The sequence below is a fragment of the Ochlerotatus camptorhynchus genome, unplaced genomic scaffold (assembly GCF_037179485.1).
Source record: "Ochlerotatus camptorhynchus isolate MF236.1 unplaced genomic scaffold, CSIRO-AGI_Acam_v1.1 ptg000767l, whole genome shotgun sequence".
NCBI lineage: Eukaryota > Metazoa > Arthropoda > Insecta > Diptera > Culicidae > Ochlerotatus > Ochlerotatus camptorhynchus.
This window is the reverse complement of record NW_027041234.1, coordinates 2,050,616-2,072,279: the sequence shown is the minus strand read 5'-3', so window position 1 is coordinate 2,072,279 and position 21,664 is coordinate 2,050,616. Positions and strand designations below refer to the sequence as shown.

The window sequence follows — 21,664 nt, the reverse complement described above, 5'->3', positions numbered from 1 at the left end:
CGATGTCCTCCACTGTGTCGAGTGGTGGGTTGTCGTCGATGTGGCGGTCGACCACGCGTCGAAACTGGACCCAGTTGACTCGATGGTAGTCCTTCCGCTGGCACGGTGCAGGGGCCACGTTGTAGCCCAGCTCGGTCAGCACCGGTTGGTGGTCCGAACTCAGGTCGTTGACGGCAACCGGCTTGGCTAATCTGGTGTTTGCCAAGAACAGGTCCAGCGTCGATGGGTTGCCCGCCGGTGATGTGAAGGTTGGTTCGTCCGGAAACCAGACGGAATAGAGACCATGCTGGGAATGGTCGAATAGCAGGCGGCCATTTTGGTTCTGCTGGTAGTTCCGCCAGGCCTCGTGCCGGGCGTTCAGGTCCCCTCCAATTACGAAGCGGGCATTGGTGCGGGTTATGATGGCAAGGTCGTTCTTGAACTGCTGTGCTGTACCATTGCTAACGGTACATTGCCGGGGGCAGTAGACGGCGATGAACCGGACGTTTCCGGTCGATGTTTCCACCTCAACGCCGACGGCCTCGATGATGGAAGTGCGGTAGTGGGGTAGGGTGCAGTACTTGATGCCTTTCTTGATGATGACCGCGACACCGCCCCCCCTGGAGCTGGTGCGATCAAGCCGGACAATGCTGTGGTCGGGCAGCCAGAAGCTGTCACCGGTCTTGAGGTGGGTCTCGGTGAGAAGGCCCACGTCGATGTCGTGCTTGCGGAGGAAGTCTGCAAGCTCAATGTTTTTCGCCCCTACGGAGCGAGCGTTCCAGTTGGCGATCTTTATGGGTTCACGGTCCATAATTAGCGACGAAGGAGATGATAGCTTGGAGCTGTTGTGTTCTTGTTGCGCAGGTGCACTTGATGATGATGGCCTGGGCCAACAGTGTGACGATCTCATCCGTTGACAGCGGAGAATCGTCTGTAGCTTCACCGGTTGTACCGGCCAATCCCGGAGCAGGGGGATCCGTCGATGGGCCGGAGGCTTGACTGGTTACTGCAGCGGCAGCCGACTGGGCAGCAGCCAACTGTTGGTTGAGCGGGAGCGGCGCCAACACTGGAATTGGCCGTGGTTGGACCGGTGATAACGGAGGAAAGTTCTGCGCGTTGTTTTCCGGGACCTTATTGCGACCGGGCTGGTTGTTGGACGAGGCCTTCTTCCGGATCTCGGCGTATTCGGCCCGCTTCGGACAGGCCTTACTCGTGGCCTTGTGGGCAGCACCGCAGTTGGCGCATGTGGGAGCGGCTTCCTCGATGCTGTCGCAGTCGTCGATCTTGTGGTTTTTGCCGCATTTGATGCAGCGGCTGGCCATGCGGCAGTTTCTGGTGCCGTGCCCGAACAATAGGCAGTTCGAGCACTGAGTGACGCCACGGTGGGTGGGCTTATACCGCTCCCACTTCACTACGATGTGGAACAGTGTGCGTGTCGTATGGAGATCCTTCACGGTTGTGGAGTTCTTCTGCAGATGGACCAAGTAGAGCTGGTCACGATACTTGATGGCCTTGCTGCGGGTCATCTTGTGGATTTCGACCGGCTTGAGGCCGTTCGCCTTAATCTCGTCCATTAAGGTGGTGGTGTCCATGTCGTGGAGCCCGCGCAGCACCACTTTCAGCGGCTTGGTGGCCTCGACGTCGTGGGAGAAGTACTCCAGCTTCATCCTGTCCAAGAGGGCCTGGACTGCGTTGTAGTGATTTTCGGCCGAGACCATCAGTTTGTAGCCTTCCGTGCACCGTTGAATGGTGCAGCGAAGGCCCTGCTTAATGTAGAAATCCAGCTGCTCCCATAGCCCGGGAGGGAAGCCCTTCACATAGAAGGGTGGCAACTTAACTTTTTTAGGCACCGTCTCAGGGTCCGACTGCGGCTGAGCTCCGTTCTGCAGGGCGGAGAACGGATTGTTGCTCAGCAGCTTTTTTGCTGCCGATGCGGTGGCGCTGATGTCTTCAGGTCTGGGTCGTTTAGTTCCGGGAGGCCCCGGCTGCGGGTCCGCAACGCCTGTCGGGACGGGCAATGGGGTTTTCTTCTGCTTCTTCTGAGCTGGCTCGGTGGTCGCGCCGTCTCCTGGGAGAGTCTGTTTTCCCGGTAAGCCGGCACTCGCGTTACCGCGCGATTTCTTACCCATGGCTGGGTCAGCGAGAGCGTCACTATACAACGCGGAGCTAATTCGACTTGCGAACGAACGAACGAAACTAGAGAGAATTCAAATCGACTGAACTGCTCAACAGTCTGGCAGCGAATGATGACCGTGTTGACTGTAAAACATATCTGGTACCTCTATATATACAATTAGATAAACATCCGAAGTCCATCCTTTTTTACATATTCTGCACAAAAGATACTTTCTGCCCCAACCCATTCATAAAAAACGGTGGGAAATCCTGTCAGGGGTGGGGCTTAGAAAGTATTTTTTGTGCAGAATATGTAGAGAAGGAGGGGCATCGGATGTTAACACAAATGCATATACCGTGCATCATAGAGAAAGAAGCTCTATATACTGTTTCCAATTAGGTTCATTAAGGGTATGGAGGTAAAGGCATATTCGTAATCTACATTAAACATGGAACCGAAATCCGAAATTTGATCAAAATTGGAGCACTGGAACTATTTTAAATAAGTGCGATTACATTAGCAATTATCACCATCTTAGTACCCCTCAGTGGGACTTTGTATGGGAGTGAGCTGTCAATTTGTTAGTTTAGTGTCAAACAGTGGTGTTCATATTTTGCTTTAAACTTTGATTTAAAAATCGAGATGAAAGTCTACGGTTTCGAAAAAAATATCGTTGTGCTCAAAACACGAAGCTCTTTCAGATGATGTATAAAAATCGTCACAATTTTTTAAAATTAAAGAACTCAATTAGCGCAATAACTCAGGAATGCTTGTGTGATTACGAGCCCGCGTTTCAATAAAATCCTATTTTGAGAACATTGCTCATTTTTTAATATTATTAGAACCTAGAAAGTTAGACTTTTTCAACTATCATACATTTTCAATGTCCATATGTAATATTCATAGAAAAAAACACGGCATACATTTAGACGCAGTGCGAAAATGACATGAATAGGTCCAACCAAAATCCATTACCCTACACCGGGGCAAAAGAAACGCGTGGGGAAGTTGAAACTGTAGATATTCACTTCCAAAGAGATATGCATACTGTTTCAACTTGCACCGGTGTACCTTAACTATGATGTTTACTATCAAAACATTTAACAGGTGGAGAACCTGTATACAAGCTTTTGCTCTGACTTTGAAGTTCAATAGCTGAATTCCTTAATTTTCAATAAATGTTGTACTAAGCACCTACTTACTGGAAACCAAACGTTTAATTTGAGAAAAGTCACAGTATTCTATTTTGCACTCATTCTACGAACACGTTGTTAAGTACATAATGATGGTGCATGGTTAGTTTATGTTAGGGTTGTCCTCCAAATTGGAGAACAAAGAGGTGCTTAAACCCCGTATGATCGTTATACCCCTTCCTCCCCAACTTCGTTGAAATATGGACCTACATTTTGTTCAATATTTAATGTACCGTCTTCTGACAGGTAAACAAACTGCTTTTTGCGTTATCATAAAATGCAATCTTCACTTTCTTCTCTGCTTCAGAACCAAACTTAAAACTAATGATGGAGCCTCTGAAAAAAATTAATGTATTTTTTGGCAATTGTTTTATCCCACAAAATGCATGGCGTTTTTGTGTACTATACTGAGGAGCAAATCAACAAAACATGTGTGACGAAATAGTGTCAGTTCCTATTGTAGTCGATGTCAAATTTAGTGTACATTGATCACAGCAAAATAACTCAACATTGATCAACCACAGGTAGTTATGTAGGGGAGATTCTGTCAATTCTTAACCATTACATTCAATTTAAATACATTATATCATGCGTAAGATGAACCGTGATCTGATTATGATAACATGAATTGTGGCGAGTTTTGAACCATCACCGAAACATTGAAATTCTTTAAAAATTTAAGATAAAGTATAATAATCAAAAATGCATGACATACATCAATTTTGCGTAGTTCTACGTCATACTGCGGTCGTGTCTAGGACACAACCCTTATTTTTTTTTGTATTTTTTTATTTGTTGATTTGTTTTAGGAGACAAAAAAGCCATTTATTGCACTAAAGGTCAAGATGAAGAAATGATGGACAAAACAAATATAATTAAAAAAAAAACCCAAGTTTTTGATAAAAATATCCAAACCTTGGTCAAATTACTTTTTCGACTTAATGTAATGAAGGAACACCAAATTCACAATAAAAAAGCACCCGGGTAAAGTTTTGCTAAGTCGCACCGTTATCGAAATGTAGCGGTTTGAAAGCAAGGTTGCAAATACATACTCATTTCAGCTAAAATAATGTTTTTCAGAATAATAAAACCAAAAGATGGTATGATGACATGTTTTACTTGTAACTTACAAGAAGAGTATAAAAAGTATGCGTTTGAAACATAAAACCTGTAAATTTTGCTTTCTATGAGTCACAATCAGCGATTTGCTGATTGCTGAGTGAGTGAGTGCGTGAGTGAGTGAGTGTGTGAAAAATTGCTGATTGTGACTCTCATGAAGTGAAATAAACAGGTTTAATATGTCAAACACATTCTTTGCAACCTCTTCTTTTATCCTACCAATTCAAAATACGATCATAGCATCTATTTATTTCATTATTTAAATATTGGAAATATTCGGTTACCGGAACGGGACTTGAAAGAAAAAACGGGAGAACTACTTGTGCTAAACTTAATTAGAGCTTTATTAAAACACGTCTTGTTCGTACGGTTTACACGTTAGGAATAATGAAAAATTAGTCCTCAAACACATTCGTTACTAGGGAAAACACGTTGCTAGGCAGGGTGGTCTGAGCAACCAAAATAGCCGATTGCTACTTCAATAACACCCCCTCTCAATCCGCTATTCCGAGACGTTTTCCAAGTTTGTCTAGGCGACCGGCTTACATAGGTTTGGTGAAGAGGTCCGCCAGTTGATCGTCCGTTCTTACGTATTCCACCTTCACGCTTCCGTTTGAGATGTGCTCCCGGATAAAGTGATGCTTCACATCAATATGCTTCGACCGTTTGGATTCACAGTTTTTGGCCAACCCAATGCAGCCTTGGTTGTCCTCATAGATTGTGACCGGTTCACAAGTCTTCAGCTTCAAGTCTTCTAGGATACCAGACAGCAAAACTGCTTCCGATACCGCCGAGCTCAGGGCGATGTATTCAGCTTCGCTTGACGATGTTGCAACCGTGTTTTGCTTTTTGCTTGACCAACTGATCAAGTTGCCGAACACGAAGAATGCAAAGCCACTTACCGACTTACGGTCCTTGGTGTCAGAAGCCCAATCCGCATCTACGTAGCCCACCAACGGTTCTGCAGATTCGATTCGGCGATACTCCAAGCATTTGGTTTTAATCCCCTTGATGTACCGAACCACACGTTTCAAACTCTGCCAATGTGGTGCTGTTGGCTTCTGCTGGAATCGTCCTAAGAACCCTACTGGATAGCAGATATCCGGTCAAGTACACAGCATCAAGTACATTAACGATCCGAGAAGTTCCCTGTAGGGCTGGCTTGTTAGTTTTCCTTTTCTCTTCAACTGGGTTCCTTTTTCCATTGGACACTTCACTGGATTGCAATCCGCCATCTCGAATCTTACCAAGAGCTTGTCCACATTTGCAGCTTGCGATAGTCGCATGCGTCCTTGTCCAACATCGTAGTCCACACGTATACCAAGGAAGTGCGCAACTGCTCCACAGTCAGACATTGCAAATGTTGCCGTCAATTGCTTCTTCAGCTTCATAATGCTCTTCACGTACAGAACTAAATATATCTCGTCCCCGTCCTGTATTCGCGTATACAGACAATAAGCGTGTCGGGAACGTTCGAAATCCAAATTTAGCAACTTTTCATTGAGTTTCTCGTTCCAGCATCTCGGAGACTGCTTTAAGCCAATAGTAAAGTGACTTCAGCAGCCTGCATATGGTGTTTGGTGGTGCCTCAACGCCATCTGGGACCCCCATATAGATGTCCTGTTTCAGTTCGCCGTACAAGAACGCTGTCTTCACGTCCATATTGCGGAACAAGAAGCCTTGGTTGACACCTGCTGCAACTGTACTGCATTTCCATCAGCATCGTCCTTAATCCGGAACACCCACTTGACCTTAAGGGGTTTCACGTTATCCAGGCACTTGACGAAGCGCCACACATTGTTTCATGCCATCGATTGAAGCTCGTCCTGGACTGCACCCAGCCATTTACGCTGATCGTCATGTCGCATGATGTCGTTGTAGCTCATGGAAACATCTGAGGAAATCAAATCGCCAGAAGTTGCTCTATAATTAACGAAAAAATCGAACAACTTACCACGAAGCCTGAACTCCCGTTCGCTACGCCTCGACACCGACTCATCATGGATTTCGTGTATTTTTATTTGCGAAGGGAGCGCGTTTGCTGGCTCTGCTGCAGAATCTTCAAAGTGGTCCTCGTTTTCGGTCGAGCAGCCAGCTGTCTCCTTGCTACCGGAACTTCTAGCTTCGTCATCACGAATGTCAGGAACAGCTCTTGCTCAAACGGAAAATTCAACACCAACGGGACATCTTGGCTTGGCTTCAGCTGGGCATACGGGAACGAACCTTCATCAAATGTCACGTCTCGAGCAGTTTTCACTTCATGCGCTAGCATGTCCCACAGCCGATAGCCATTCGGTGCGTAACCGATCATAATCATCTTACGGCTCTTTGGATCCAACTTTTTCCGCTGCTGACTTGGGACCCACGCAAAGCATCTGCAGCCGAACACATGCAACTTGCCAACATTAGGCTTCGAACCATACCATCTTTCAGCAGGTGAAATTTCAGAAGGCAGGGCGACTGTGGGGCTTCGGTTTAACAGGTACACGCACGCCAACGCTGTCTCGGACCAAAGATTTTTCGACACTCCCGAATCAATCAGTACAGCACAATTCTTCTCCTCCAAAGTCCTGTTGAATCTCTCAGCGACTCCATTCTGCTGCGGCGTGTAAGCAACGGTTACTTCCAGCTGGATGCCTTTCTGCTTGTAGAATTGCTTATGGGCGTTTGAGCAGTATTCTCTTCCTTGGTCAACGGTCATCTTTGAAATCAACAGCCCGTATGCTGTCGTCACTGTGGCTTCATACTCACGGAACACCTCGAACACGCCAGATTTCTTCTTCAACAGGTAGATCATTGCAAAGTGGCTGTAGTCGTCGATGAACGAAACGATGTACTAGGAACCATTCCAGGCCGGAGGGTCGATCGGGCCGCAGACATCGGAATGGATACGTTCCAAGAGCCGACTAGCACGACAACGCGTTCCGTTGAAGGGCTCACGGCACTGCTTCCCTTGAACACAAACTTCACAAAAACCGACTGGAGTCGATTTCTTGATTCCGTTCAGCATTCCTTCACGGATCATAACGTCCATCCCGTGCTGGCTAATATGCCACAACCGCCTATGCCACAACTTACTTGGTTCCGCATCACAGACATTGGCACAAGCTTTTTCAAGCTGCCAAAAAGTTCTCCATCTCTCTTCAAGAGCGTCGTGTGGCCAGAGAACACAACATCAATACCGGCTGCTCTTCTTCTTTCCTTTATTAAACGGCGATCTCTGTTCCGCAATCTAGTGCCAATCACCGACGGACATCGATTGCCATCCATTGACGGCAATCGAATGTGCAGGAATTCAGCTTCCACACCTGCGTAGCATATCGCACCCATTCATCAACACACATGGGCCGGGACCAACGGTTTTACTTCCCTTCCGAATGAAGACGTGACCAGATATTTTTATGCCTCAGAAAAATCCCACCGACCTTGACTGGGATTGAACCCAGACCCATTGGGGTGAGAAAGCCGTCACGCTTACCACTACACCACCGGCGCCGGCAAATACCGGCTGCTGTCAACTTCTTCACAGTCATCAAATTCTCTCTCAGGTCCGGAACGAGAAGGACATCTTTTATGTGGAACAGGACATCTTTGTTGCTGGTCGCATCAATCGTCCCAATTGTCTTGGCAATCATCGCTTGGCCTTCTTTTGCCACCTTGATCTCGATGGGATTCACCAGCGCTTGAATAGAGGAAAATATTGATTTATCACTTACCAAGTGATCGCTGCAGCCAGAATCCAACTCGAACACCACTTTGTTGGGGATTTCATGTGTCAATTTTGCAGCGTCTGCCATGAACGTTAATGCGTTCCTCTTGACACAGTTAGCTTCACCATTTCCACGCTGGTTGTTATGACCGCTGCCACGCCCATTTTCGTTGCTATGCCTGTTGCCACCACCGTTGTTTGGTCCGTTGCTATGGCAATCTTTTGTCATGTGCCCACGAATGCCACATTTGTGACACTTTCCGTTGAATTGCTTTTGGCTGCTTCCAGAAGATGCAGCCGAATTATCCCCGCCGGTGTTCTCTTGACGATCCGTCCGTTTAGATTCCTCCCCCAGTAGCCTCTGCTTCACCAGATCTAGGGTAAAATCTTCCTCGCTCACGTTCTCCAGCGCCGTTACCAACGGGTCGAATGAAACTGGCGACACCAGATCACCTTCCGCCAGGGTTGCACCGGCCGTTTTGAGCTTCCTGATCAGGCTATCGAACTCGACCAAATGACCTCGCATGTTACTTTCTTCCTTCATCCGGAGTCGTGCCAGTTGCTTTCGTATCAGTGTCTGGCTTGCCACGGACTTTTTCGCGTACGTAGCTTCGAGACTCTCCCACATCTCCTTGGTGGTCGTTTTTTCGCGCACGACTTCCAGGCAATCGTCCGAAATGCAACTCACCAGTATCGCTTTTCCTTTCCGGTCCAATTTGACGAACTTCGCTTGCTCAGCTACTACTGCCGGGGCCACCCCGATGAGCACTTCCAGGTTCAGTTCTAAATAATTTCAAGAAGAATAAAGATAATTCAGAAAAGAATTTCACGATATTTCTGAATTCATGCGAATTTTCAACAGAATTATGAAGGAATCTAACAACGTGATCCATGATTTTTGCAAGGAGTGATCAGCAAAGAATGTCTGGAGTGTTATTAATAAAATTTCAAGGGAATCCCAGAGATATTCTCATATTTATTTAATTCCAACTCGTGTAAAAATGTTGACCGTTCACTCAGTTGTCGACAGAAACAGGCCACTCTTGATGTGTGTCACGCGACCGTCTGTTTACTCGGCAGCAACCATAGTGTGGTCCTCCTCATTGTTCTTCATCAGCAGTTCTTTCGGTCCTGTACCTGCATCATCGACTTTTTTTTTTTTTGTTCCTTTGGTTTGTTTTTTCCGTCGATCTTGTTTTCCGTGCTGAGCACCAATGCTACCGACGTGCCAGGAAGGCAGCTCCCACACCTGGACCCTACCTATCGACCCATCAACTCATGAACCTGGGACCAACGGCTTTACTTCCGATCCGAAGGAAGGCGTGATCAGAGATATTATGCCTCAGAACATCCCGGCGGCGCCGACTGGGATTGAACCCAGGCCTGCTGGGGTGAGAGGTAATCACGCTTACCACTACACCACCGGCGCCGTTCCAATCGTCATCGACTTTCGAAAGCAACCATTTCGTGATTATCGTATGAGTGCTGATCACGTTTTGCGTTTATTGCTGCAATGGAAGCGCTCTGCCCCCCGTTGGCGATACTACCATACAATGAAACCACTCGAAGTGGCTTCCGTTCGGATGGAGGAGGTTTATTGGATAGCGGAAGATAAAGTGTTTATTGTGTTATGCATTTTGACTATAGGTTTAAGATGTATTGTATAGTGAACAAGAATCCTCAGCTCTGTTAAGTTAATTCGATTGAACCTTATCATATCATTTAAATGAATAAACTTGTGTAAAAGTTCTTTTCGTATTTTTAATGTAGTTAAGACAAAGGCATACTTTGCAGTCTTTTAAATGAGTCATTTAAATCATAGTTTTGGCTAACTCTCATTCTGTTTTATGCTTTATTTAAATGTGTTTCGTACTTCCGGGAAAATTTCCAAAATTCCGGAAAACGGGAATAACAAGTAAGAAATAGCTAATCGAAATTCACTGATAATCATGCAAGTTTGAGAAATACCTAATGTCATTCAACATAATAGCATTCTGCCTGTTGGCATGTGGCCAATCCTCTTTCTACACACAATTTGTCCAACCACCCTTTTTATCTCTAAATTACTGAACACTAAGTGTTATTAAATTTGAATGTTTCTATCAAGATAATTTTGAGTCATTCAATTAAAAATTGTTCTTTATTCCATAATAATAATGCTTGAAGACGAGGTCTACATTTAATAATGAAATCTTGTATTAAAATAGGTTTGAAATTAATTTAAATTAGATTTATTTCACACGAACCAACACTTTCCACACCATTCCGTAAATTTATTGATGCATTTCAAAAGGCTTCCGAAAATCAAAGAACGGATTTAAATGTATCGCAATTCCCATTGCCAGGCCAATATCTCCTCAAAGCCTCAATAATCTATGATGAAACCAAAATACCACATCCGGACTTGGAGCAATCGGAAATCAGATTTTAATCAGCAGCTCGTTGGCATCCCTGCAGTGGAAAAAAAAACCCGCTCCTGCACCTATGACCCCCCCCCCCCCCCCTGGGTCCAATTACGATGCTGGCGAAAGCTGATTATTTTCCATCTTTCTACTTCTGTCCCATCCCAGTGATGGCAACCGCAACGTCAAAAGCGAATCCAATACGCATAATGAAGTTCAAACAAGATTACGCTTTGGATCCGATCCAACCATCCACACATGCTGAGCCGAATGGATTCGTTTTAATTTCACTCCCACTCACTGCCCTTTCCATTTTCCGTTTCAGATTGCAATTAAAATCATCGTAGTCCTTCGTTCCTACGATTGATAACGATTCACCGGATAAACCGGAGCTGGTCGGCCGTCATCATTTCCCGCCCGATAGCAGCAGCTGCTGGAGTAGTGGTTGAACCTTGGACGGAGCCACCACCACCACGTTGCAGCCCAAGATCACGACGAGCTCCTTCCGGGTGCCGACCGTTGATTCCTCAAACGAAGCCACCACCTTCGGCGCCGCCTCCACAGCCAGGGAGCTCCACCACCGGACGACGGGGTGGGCGGCGCTGGGTGGAGGCCATGCGTCGCCGGAAGCCGATCGAGGGCTTCCTTCTGTGCGGTCTCTTCTTCTGGACGCTACTGGTGCATCTGATCTCGACATGCCTGCCTATACAGCTGGAGGAACGGATGGAAATCGTGCGGAAAGTGCTGAAGGAAGTGCCTTTGATCGATGGGTATGTTGCTGATGTGTATGCTGTTCCATCTGAATCGCCAATAATTTCCACTTCATTTCGCAGCCACAACGATTTACCGTGGAACATCCGAAAGTTCCTCAAGAACCAACTGCGGGAGTTTCGCTTCGGCGAGGACCTCCGCGATATTACTCCGTGGTCGACGAGTGCCTGGAGCCACACCGACTTGCGTCGGCTGAAGGAAGGCATGGTGGCGGCACAGGTAAGCGAATGAAAACAAAAAAAAAACGAAATCCCTAAATGACCATCAAGGGCAACCAGAAAATATCGTTCCGCACAAACACGTTGTTTGTTTCCCGGGCTGGGGAGAGATTCCGGGAATCCAACGGGGAGCAGTATGTGGTATTTTTCCCTGCTTCATCCTTGTTGGGCCGAAGATGGCTGTTTTTTTCTGGGCAAGGAAAAAAGACAACGAAAATTTTGGTCGAATGCGTGCTCCATATGCAGGAAGGGCTCTTGAGAGTATTGTGAGTGTGGGAAAAATCAAGCTGGGACCACAATTTTGGCTTTCTGCGCTTGAAGTTGATGGTGCTCTTTTACCTTTCTTCATGTGAGGAGAAATGGATATAGGTTAGCTTGGGCAGAAGTGGAGGCCCGTCAGTGAATGTGAAGCATCACTCAAGATGAGGTATTTTTCAAATGGTTTGCATTTTCAGTGGTCGCACTTTTACTTATCCTGGATGTTCCTCATGCAGAATATTATGTTAACTTCCTCCAAATGATTACGGAGGAACTTTTTAACTTTATCCGGACGTTTTATTCCTGGAAGTTCTACGGGGGTTCTTATGAACTGCTCAAAACAGCTTACATCAGTATCCACTGGAAATTTCCCGTTTCCTGGTCCGTGTAATCTTTTTTCAGTGAAAACGTTAACGTTAATGCCTTTGTTAGCTTTTTCCCAAGAAAATGAACTCAGCTCCCCTGGTCAAATTTCAAAATTTTTATCACCAATCGATCAGCAATATTTCTACGCATCAATGCAATGCTTCCGACAGTTGATTTTCAACGAGAAACTATTGAAAAAGTGGTAAATGTCCAGCATTGTCCAAAAGCGTTGAATTAACTAATAAATCAACCAATTACGTACACTAGACTGATGCAAAATTTGAAATTTTTGCTCCACAGTGTTCAAACGGTTTCAAATCGGGTCCTGATAAGCCTCCGAAAGTTTAAACTCATTTGATAAGATACTGACTTGGCACAAACCATGTGAATTTTAAATGGAAATTACTATGGGAAAACAAAACTTTTTGTTCATTGTCTTTTTGCCTTTTTTCCATATTGTATTGTTAGCATGTTCTATTGCTATTCTTATGGGAATTTTTATCAGCTACAACTTTGCGGAAAATCGTTTTTCAGCCAAACGTCAAATTAAATAGTTATTAATTGTTTAAGAGATTGATAATCTTATGGCAAGATTAAGCAACTGTATTGTTAGCAACACTGTATTCTACAGTGTGATATAGTAGCCATGTGTTTGTCCTCTATTCTACGTGCCATAAAAACCAATTGTTGCGGCACTTGGCAACACTGCGTGAATGAAACAGGGTAATGTTAATTTAGCGTGCGTAAGATTCACCCACCTTGTGCGGATCACCTTGTATGGATCACTTTGATCGCGCAAACGTCAAACGAAGGATGGAGAAAAATAATAGACGAAAACATTAGTGTGAGAAAGACTTTATTACGGCCATTGCTTCGAAAAATAGTGGTTACGCGGTGAATAATTGCTCTTGGTGGACCTGAAAATAGAATAAGAATTAGTGATCAACAGTTGAATTCGGGCTGAAGAAAATATTGAAGGTGAAATATAAATTGAATATCAAATAGAAAGAATATTAACATAAAAAGCATTTGCAGATAGTTGATGGAGAGAAAGAGCATGAATAGTGATAGCTAGGAGTGAAAACTATTCATGTATGTCATGTGATACGACCGGGGAGTACACCTCGTCGTAGTCCAGACAAGGTCGTTGAGAGCAGCCCTTCACCACGAGGCGGGCCTTGTACCTCTGGATGGTTCCGTCGAGACCTCGCTTCGTTCGGTACACCCACTTGTTCCGAATCGCTTTCCGCCCTTCAGGCAGATCGGTGAGCACCCACGTGCTATTCTCGCTGAGGGATGCAATTTCCTCACGCATAGCCGCAATCCAATGATCTCGGTCCGGCCGCCGCAGAACCTCATCGTAGCTCGTCGGATCATCCATCGTATCATTGTCGCTCGTCGTGTTGAAGGATAACTGAGGGTAATGAACACCACCAGAAAAGGAACCGTAACTAATAAAGTCATTATACTTGCCTGGATTACGGCGCTCCCGACCGCTGCACCTTAACCCTTGCTGCAACTCAGCTGGTCTAATCAGTTGCGGTGGGAGCGCAAAATCGGCACAGGCATCCTGGAATTCGTCTGCCTCACTGGACGAACTGTCGACAACGACGATGTCTTCCTTCGTTGTTTCGGTTTCACCAGGATTGCAACCCGGTTGATCGATAACAACAGCAGGCCCGGCTGCAGCAGGTACGACGATGCCATTCGGTTGTTCGCCTAGAGGAAGCACAGCGTGTTGACCATCTTCAGGAGTATCAGCTGCACCGGACTCAGGACGATCATGGATTTCATCCGAACAAAGCTCCATGAACTCCACCGGCTGCACTCGTTGTTCTGCCATACAGATAGCGACGCCTTCTTCCAGTACCATGACATCTCGGCTAACGTGGAAACGGTCATTCTCTTGATCATACACCCGGTAACCTTTCGTGTCTTCACAATAGCCGACGAAAATGCCTTTCTCGGATTTGGGATCAAACTTCTTCCTTTTCGCTTTCGGTACCAGAGTCATCACGCTCGAGCCAAAAATCTTGAGGTGCTTCAAATTCGGCTTCTTTCCGGTCCACGCCTCTTCCGGTGTTTTTTCTTCCAGGGAACGAGTAGGACATCGATTCACCACGTGAGCCGCGGTCGAAATAGCTTCTGCCCAAAACTCTTTTCCCAGCTTCGCATCGTTGAGCATGCACCGCGCCTTTTCTACCAGCGTGCGGTTCATGCGCTCTGCCGCCCCGTTCTGCTCAGGCGTATACGGGCACGTGGTTTGATGTCGAATCCCATCGGACTCCAACACCTTCCGGAAATCTGCATTCACGTACTCCTTTCCGTTGTCTGAACGCAAGATTTTTAGCTTCTTGCCCGTCTGTCTTTCCGCTTTGGCCTTGAACGTCTTGAACGCTTCGAGTGCTTGATTTTTCTGCTTCAAGAAGTAAACCACCACCCGCTTGCTTGCATCGTCCAGGAACGTCATGAAATAACGGCTTCCACCCAACGACGAAATCTCCACTGGTCCGCAGAGGTCGGAGTGTACCAACTCCAACAGTTCTTCAGCTCTTGACTCGCTGCTTGGGAATGAACGCCTCGTATGCTTGCCCTCCAGACAGGCAACACATCCTTCTAACGACCCATCTTGGAAATCTATTCCGTTGGCGATTCGCTTGAGCTTCTTCAAACCACCTTCGTGAAGATGCCCCAGACGTCGATGCCAGAGCTCCATGCCGCTTGCCAAAAACGACTTCTCTGGCCAATTGGCTCTGTAGAGGCCACCTTCCTCGACGCCGGTGACAACCAGATCACCGTCTTCGTCCCGAACTTCGCATCTGTCTTTGGTGAAAATAACAGTTTTGCCCTTTTTGCAGATCGTACTTACGGATAACAAGTTGGTGGCTAGGTCGGGAATCTTCAGAACACCGCTGACATCGATTCGACCATCGTTGCTGTCCAATACGACTGAACCCTTCGCTACGACCTTCATAGTGGCATTGTTCGCCGTTCCGACGTTGTGGTCCATCTTGACTTCATCGAGAAATTTCTGATCCGGCCGTGCCATGTGGCAAGTGGCACCCGAATCGAAATACCATTCACTGGTGCTGACGTCTCCCATGGCAAAAATGGAACAGAGACCCTTGTGTTTGCTCGCCTTCGCTTGCTGCTGCTTCTCCGGACACTTGGCAGCAAAATGACCCGGCTTCTTGCAGGTGTAACATAACTTTTCGCCTTTGCTACCGTCCTTGGATTCGCTTGGCTTCTTCCGGTTCGCTTTACTGTACAGGGCACCTTCCGCGCCGCTGCTGACCGGACCACGATCCAGCTTAACGTCCTGTAGAATTTTGGATTTCACTGCATCCGCTATCAAAGCCGCTCCAGAGGCTTCGAGTCCCATTATCATGGGCTCGTACTGATCAGGAAGACCCATCAGCAACATCGCCGCGAGCCAGAAATCGTCCACCTTAAAGCCCACGGATGCAAGCTTGTGGCTTGTGCTCATTAATTCGTCCACGTACGCCTCAACGCTAGCACAGTTGATCAGCCGTACCGACGTAAATTTTCTGAGCAGTCCAATCTTCCTGGTTAGTCCACTGTCCTGGAATGCAGATTGCAGCTTCGTCCAGGCTTCCTTTGCTGTAACCGCATCCTGCACCAGACTGTAATTGTAGCTCTCGAAGCTTAAGCAAATCGTAGCCAGAGCCTGCAACTTCAAATCCTCAGGAACACCTTCTCCGTCTCCGTCGATGGCAGACCAGCTTCCTTCACGGATTAGGATCATCCGCATCGCAAATGCCCACGTCGTGTAGTTCTCCCGGCCTCTTAGCTTGTCAATGGCTGGCAGTGCCACGGAACTTCTGGTGACTCGAACGCTTCCAGCTTCAGTCCTGCCGTTTCCGTTGGCGCCTCCATCTCCTTGACCTTGCTGTCCGGATCCTAAACTTCCGCCTGTGGACATACTTCTTCTGGTCTTGAAATTTTAGAGTCTTCCGGTTAGGTATTCTGGGCCCATAACCAATTGTAGAGAGTAATTGAAACACGTCTTTATCGGTTGACGTTGAACAGTGGAATGAAAATTTTATTCAGAAACTTAGCAACTAATAACAAGTGCATATAGCGACGCGAATTACTGGGTTGCTACGATCACAATAGTAACGATGAAATTTAAATAAACATTATATTTCAGTTTTGAGCTGCAACAACAACAAGCTGCTTCAAAAAAAAAATAGTTTGAGATCCGAAATGAATACAGAATCGCGTTCTCGCCCTCACGACCCAAATGAGACGGGCTATAATTGCGGGAAGTGCAACCGTCCGGACGAAGATGAAAGCCAGTTGGTGTTCTGCGACAATTGTCAGCTGTGGTTCCATTTTGGCTGCCAAGGAGCGTCGTCAGCGGTGCAGAAAGACCTCGATTGGGTATGGAACGATTGTTCTGCTAACCAAGAAGAAACTATTCCTGATGATGCCGAGGAAAGAGAGCTGTTAGAAGCTGAAAAAGCTATTTCTCGTGAACGAGAACGGCTGTCGTCCCTGATGAAGAGAAAGAAAATGTTGGCGATTATGAAGTTAGAGTTAGAGAAGGAAAAGAGAGGGGAGCCGAGTGGCAGTTGGAAAAGCAGGAATTAGAAGCTAAGGTAGCAGTAGGAGAAGAATTCAATAAAAAAAAAGGAAGGCAGAGAAGGAAAACTTACAACGTAGAATAGATAAGGTCCTGTAAGAACGTGCCGCGTTAGAGCAAAGTACGATAAGCTGTTTGAAAAAGACGTCCGGAGCAAGAAAAGGGAACGTAAAACCAAAATTGTCGAAAGTCAACGCGAATTCGACACGCGGGGAAGATGTTAATAGCATCAAGTCGGTCTCGGAATGCGATAGTGAAAGTGATGGTGATACCAACTCGAGTGATGGAAGTGAAGAAGTGGAAGTAGTACCAACGAAAGCTCAGTTGTCTGCGCGACAGTTCTTGGCTCGACGGTTGCCGACGTTCACTGGAAAACCAGAAGAGTGGTCAATCTTCATCACCAGTTACGAGAACGACAACGAAGGCGTGTGGCTTCTCCAATCTAGAGAACTTGGTTCGGTTGCAAGAGTGCTTAAAGGGAGCTGCACTGGAAGCATTAGGATCGCGACTATTATTACCCCAGTTAGTCCCGAAGGTGATTAAGGATCTTTGTGAGCAGTTTGGACAACCCGAACAAATCTTGGATACGTTGTTGGTGAAGGTCAGATCTGCAGACGGGCCGAAGGTGAACAAACCAGCGACGTTCATCATTTTCGGCAGGCTGCGACCATATGGAAGCAACATGCTTGGTGGAGCATCTGATGAATCCGTTGTTGATTGGCGAGTTGGCGAAGAAAGTTCCAGCGAGCATGAAGATGGACTGGATCCGTTACAAACGAAGCGAGTTAGGTTGCGGAAAGAAAATCACGCTGCGTACCATGGCAGATTTCTTATCGGAGATAGTTTCTGTGGCAACGGAGGCGGTAAACTTGGTGGATGGACAAGCAAGCAGCAGTCATGCGTCCAATTCGGGAGCGAAGTAAGCAGCAAGGAGCGTTGGTAAATGTGCACAATGAAGACGAGAAGAGACCACAAGAAGCAGAGCCTAAGAAGCGAATCCCATGTGTACAGTGTGGTGAAACGAATCACAGGTTGCGGAATTGTGATGAGTTTTTGAAGCTCGATCCAGCACAGCGAATGAAAGTGATAGATAGGTGGGAGCTCTGCAGAAGCTGCCTTAATGCACACGGAGATGCGAGGTGCAAGATCAACATTCACTGCAAGGTAGCTAATTGTCGAGGATCACACAATACATTGTTGCATCAACCGTCAGTGCGTTCTACCTGTAACACCCATAGCGGCATAGTCACGTTCTCAGTGATCTTCAACGGTTCTAAGGCGATGAAAATACTAGCGTTTCTGGATGAAGGCTCGCCGTATACACTGATCGAAGGTTCTGTGGCGGAGGAGTTGTGCTGCGACGGTGTTATGCAACCATTACGTGTGTCGTGGACTGCCGGGATGACTAGACTAGAGAGAGAGTCGAAAAGAGTTGATCTGGTTGTATCGGGTGTGGATTCAACCCAGAAAACCGAAATGAGGAGTGTACATACAGTGAGAGATCTGGGACTACCAAAGCAGACGATGCGGTTTGCTGAATTTACGAACAACTATCAGCACCTGCAAGGCCTCGCGGTAACTGATTATCCAATGGAAACACCACGTATCTTGATTGGATTAAAGCATCTACACCTGTTCGCCCCGCTAGAGTCTCGAGTTGGAAACCCGGGTAAAACTATAGCGGTGAGATCAACACTAGGGTGGACAGTGTATGGTCCTCAAAAGAAGTCGCAGTCACAGTCCACATTCGTCGGCCACCACACGTGTGCTGGCGTGTCCAACGAAGATCTCTATCGGCTTCTAAAGTCACATTACGAATTGGAAGATTCAGCGGTGATGTTGGACCTAGTTCCAGAGTCAGAGGATGATCGTAGAGCCAGGGAGATATTGGAGAAGACGACAGAGCGGATCGGAGAGCGTTTCCAGTCGGGTTTGCTGTGGAGAGAAGAAGATACTCGGTTTCCCGACAGTTTTGCTATGGCGGAGAAGCGGATGAAGAGTCTCGAGAAACGACTAGCGAGAAATCCAGAACTGCAGCAGAACGTACAGAAACAGATAATGGAGTATGTACAGAAGGGGTATTGCCACAAAGCAACACAGGAGGAACTGCAATCGACAGAGCGACACAAGGTGTGGTATTTACCGCTGAATGTGGTTTTGAACCCGAAGAAGCCCGGCAAGGTACGCCTGGTTTGGGATGCAGCAGCCGCTGTTCAAGGCGTTTCCCTGAATTCAACGTTGCTGAAGGGCCCAGATTTACTTGTTCCCTTGACGTCAGTGATCAGTCAGTTCAGAGAACGGAGAATCGGAGTCGGAGGTGACATTTGCGAGATGTTCCACCAAGTGGGGATCCGTCCTGAAGATCGTCAAGCGCAACGTTTTCTGTTCGATGGAGAAGTGTACGTGATGGACTGTGCCATTTTTCGAGCGACGTGCTCGCCCAGCCAAGCACTTTACGTCATGAACAGGAACGCAAAAGAGTTTGCCAACGATTATCCCGAAGCAGCAGATGCAGTAGCGAAGAAGCATTATGTCGACGACTACTTCGACAGCGTTGATACCGTCGAGGAGGCAGTGAAGCGAGCGAGCGAAGTACGAGAGATCCATTCCCGTGGTGGATTCCATATCAGGAACTGGGTGTCGAACGCTGAGGAAGTACTGATCAAACTTGGAGAGCGACAGGCGAGTCAGGAGATTCACTTCCATCGAGATAAAGAGACGGAGTACGAGCGAGTGCCCGGAATTATATGGAATACGAAGCAAGACGTGTTGACATTCTCCACGCAAGTTAAAGAAGAGTTGCAGCCATTCTTGACCGGAGGTCAACGACCAACGAAACGGATTGTATTAAGTTGTGTGATAAGCGTTTTCGATCCTCTTGGGCTGTTGGCGGTATTCACGATTCACGGTCATATTATCGTGCAGGATCTATGGCGAAGCGGTTGCGATTGGGATGAGTTGATTGACGAAGAAGCGATGGAAAAGTGGATACGTTGGACGGCGTGTTTGAAAGATGTTGAAGAAGTTCGGATTCCTCGATATTACTTCGGCAACGGTGCAGCACTCGACAACGGAACACTACAACTTCATATATTCGTGGACGCTAGCGAGAACGCGTACGGAGGAGTTGGTTATTTCCGAATACTAGCAGGTGGAGTTCCTCGTTGTTCGTTGGTTCAGGCTCGTTCCAAAGTTGCTCCAATCAAGCCGCATTCTATTCCACGTCTGGAATTGATGCCAGGGGGCGCCCGACTGAAGGATACGATATTGGAGAGCCATAACGTCAAGGTCGAGAAAGTGTTTTTTTTTGACCGATTCACGGACTGTGCGCTCGTGGATCAGGTCTGACGCACGAAAGTATCGGCAGTTCGTAGCGTTCAAGATTTTTTTTTTTTTTGGTTTGTTTTTTCCGTCGATCTTGTTTTCCGTGCTGAGCACTAATGCTACCGACGTGCCAGGAAGGCAGCTCCCACACCTGGACCCTACCTATCGACCCATCAACTCATGAACCGGGGACCAACGGCTTTACTACCCATCCGAAGGAAGGCGTGATCAGAGATGTTATGCCTCAGAACATCCCGGCGGCGCCGACTGGGATTGAACCCAGGCCTGCTGGAGTGAGAGGTAATCACGCTTACCACTACACCACCGCCACCGTTATCGTTCAGGATTGGCGATAAATTGTCTCAAACGAAGGTCCGGATTGGAGGTGGATTCCCACGAAGTTGAACGTTGCGGACCAGCTGACGAAGTGGTCCAGAGGTTCGTTGCTGGAGGCAAGTGGTACAGGCCCGAGAGTGAGTGGCCGAGTGATGATAGTGTAGAGGCAAACGTTCCGGAAGAGCTTCGTGCAGCGTGATTGTACCATGAAGTGAAAACGACATCCCAGCTAATAGATGTATCGCGGATCTCAAAGTGGAACATTTAAGTGAGAACTGTGGCTTGCGTAATTCGGTTCGTGACAAATCTCCATAGGAAAGCAAAAGGCCTGCCAATAGAAACGCTTTGCTCTCTACCGAACGATCACTACCAGAGGAAGATGCATACGGTTCGGAAGACATCAGTAACTTGAATCATTAATAATGTTTGTTCCTTACATTTGATCGAAAAGTAGTCCTCAAAAACAGTTGTAGCTGAATTTTCAACAAGCTCAGCTATCATTTTCTAAAGGGTGATACGGTCAAAATTTGGTCAATATCAACTTGACGTATTTCTTTCAATTTTGCATTTAAAAAACCTGAACACCCCTCATTTTGAAGGTGTGTGTGTGTGTAGAATGTTGCTCCTATTTTGATTTTGGAATTCACTCTTCAGTTGTCAAAATGCCGTCCAAGCAAGAAGAGCAGCGTATCAAAATTTTGCTCGCGCATCGCGAAAATCCGAGCTACTCGCACGCAAAGTTGGCAAAATCGCTAAAAGTTGCCAAATCAACCGTTACAAATGTAATTAAAGTGTTTGGGGAACGTTTGTCGACAGCCAGGAAGTCTGGATCGGGGGGAAATCGAAAACCGGAAGCCGCTGAGACGACAAAGAGATTTGCCGGTAGTTTCAAGCGATACCCTAACCTCTCTCTCCGAGATGCCGCAAATAAGCTGGGTGTATCGTCTACAACGGTGCATCGAGCCAAAAAACGAGCCGGACTATCGACTTACAAGAAGGTAGTGACTCCAAATCGCGATGATAAACAAAATACGACGGCCAAAGCGCGATCCCGGAGGCTGTACACGACGATGCTGACGAAATTTGACTGCGTGGTAATGGACGACGAAACCTACGTCAAAGCCGACTACAAGCAGCTTCCGGGACAGGAGTTTTATACGGCAAAAGGAAGGGGAAAGGTAGCAGATGTTTTCAAGCACATGAAACTGTCAAAGTTCGCAAAGAAATATCTGGTTTGGCAAGCCATCTGTACCTGTGGCTTGAAAAG

The 21,664-nt window shown here is 46.8% G+C and overlaps 1 protein-coding gene and 1 pseudogene across 1 annotated transcript in view; both read left to right on the top strand.

Moving 5' to 3' along the window:
* Positions 1-21,664, top strand: part of LOC135714943 (dipeptidase 1) — a 237,002-nt gene that overhangs the window by 136,396 nt on the left and 78,942 nt on the right. Inside the window, exons 2-3 of the mRNA XM_065238351.1 lie at positions 10,844-11,288; positions 11,352-11,508. Coding sequence (XP_065094423.1) covers positions 11,134-11,288; positions 11,352-11,508 — 312 coding nt within the window. The 5' untranslated portion in view covers positions 10,844-11,133. The remainder of the gene's footprint in view (positions 1-10,843; positions 11,289-11,351; positions 11,509-21,664) is intronic.
* Positions 16,359-16,836, top strand: LOC135714953 (uncharacterized; annotated as a pseudogene).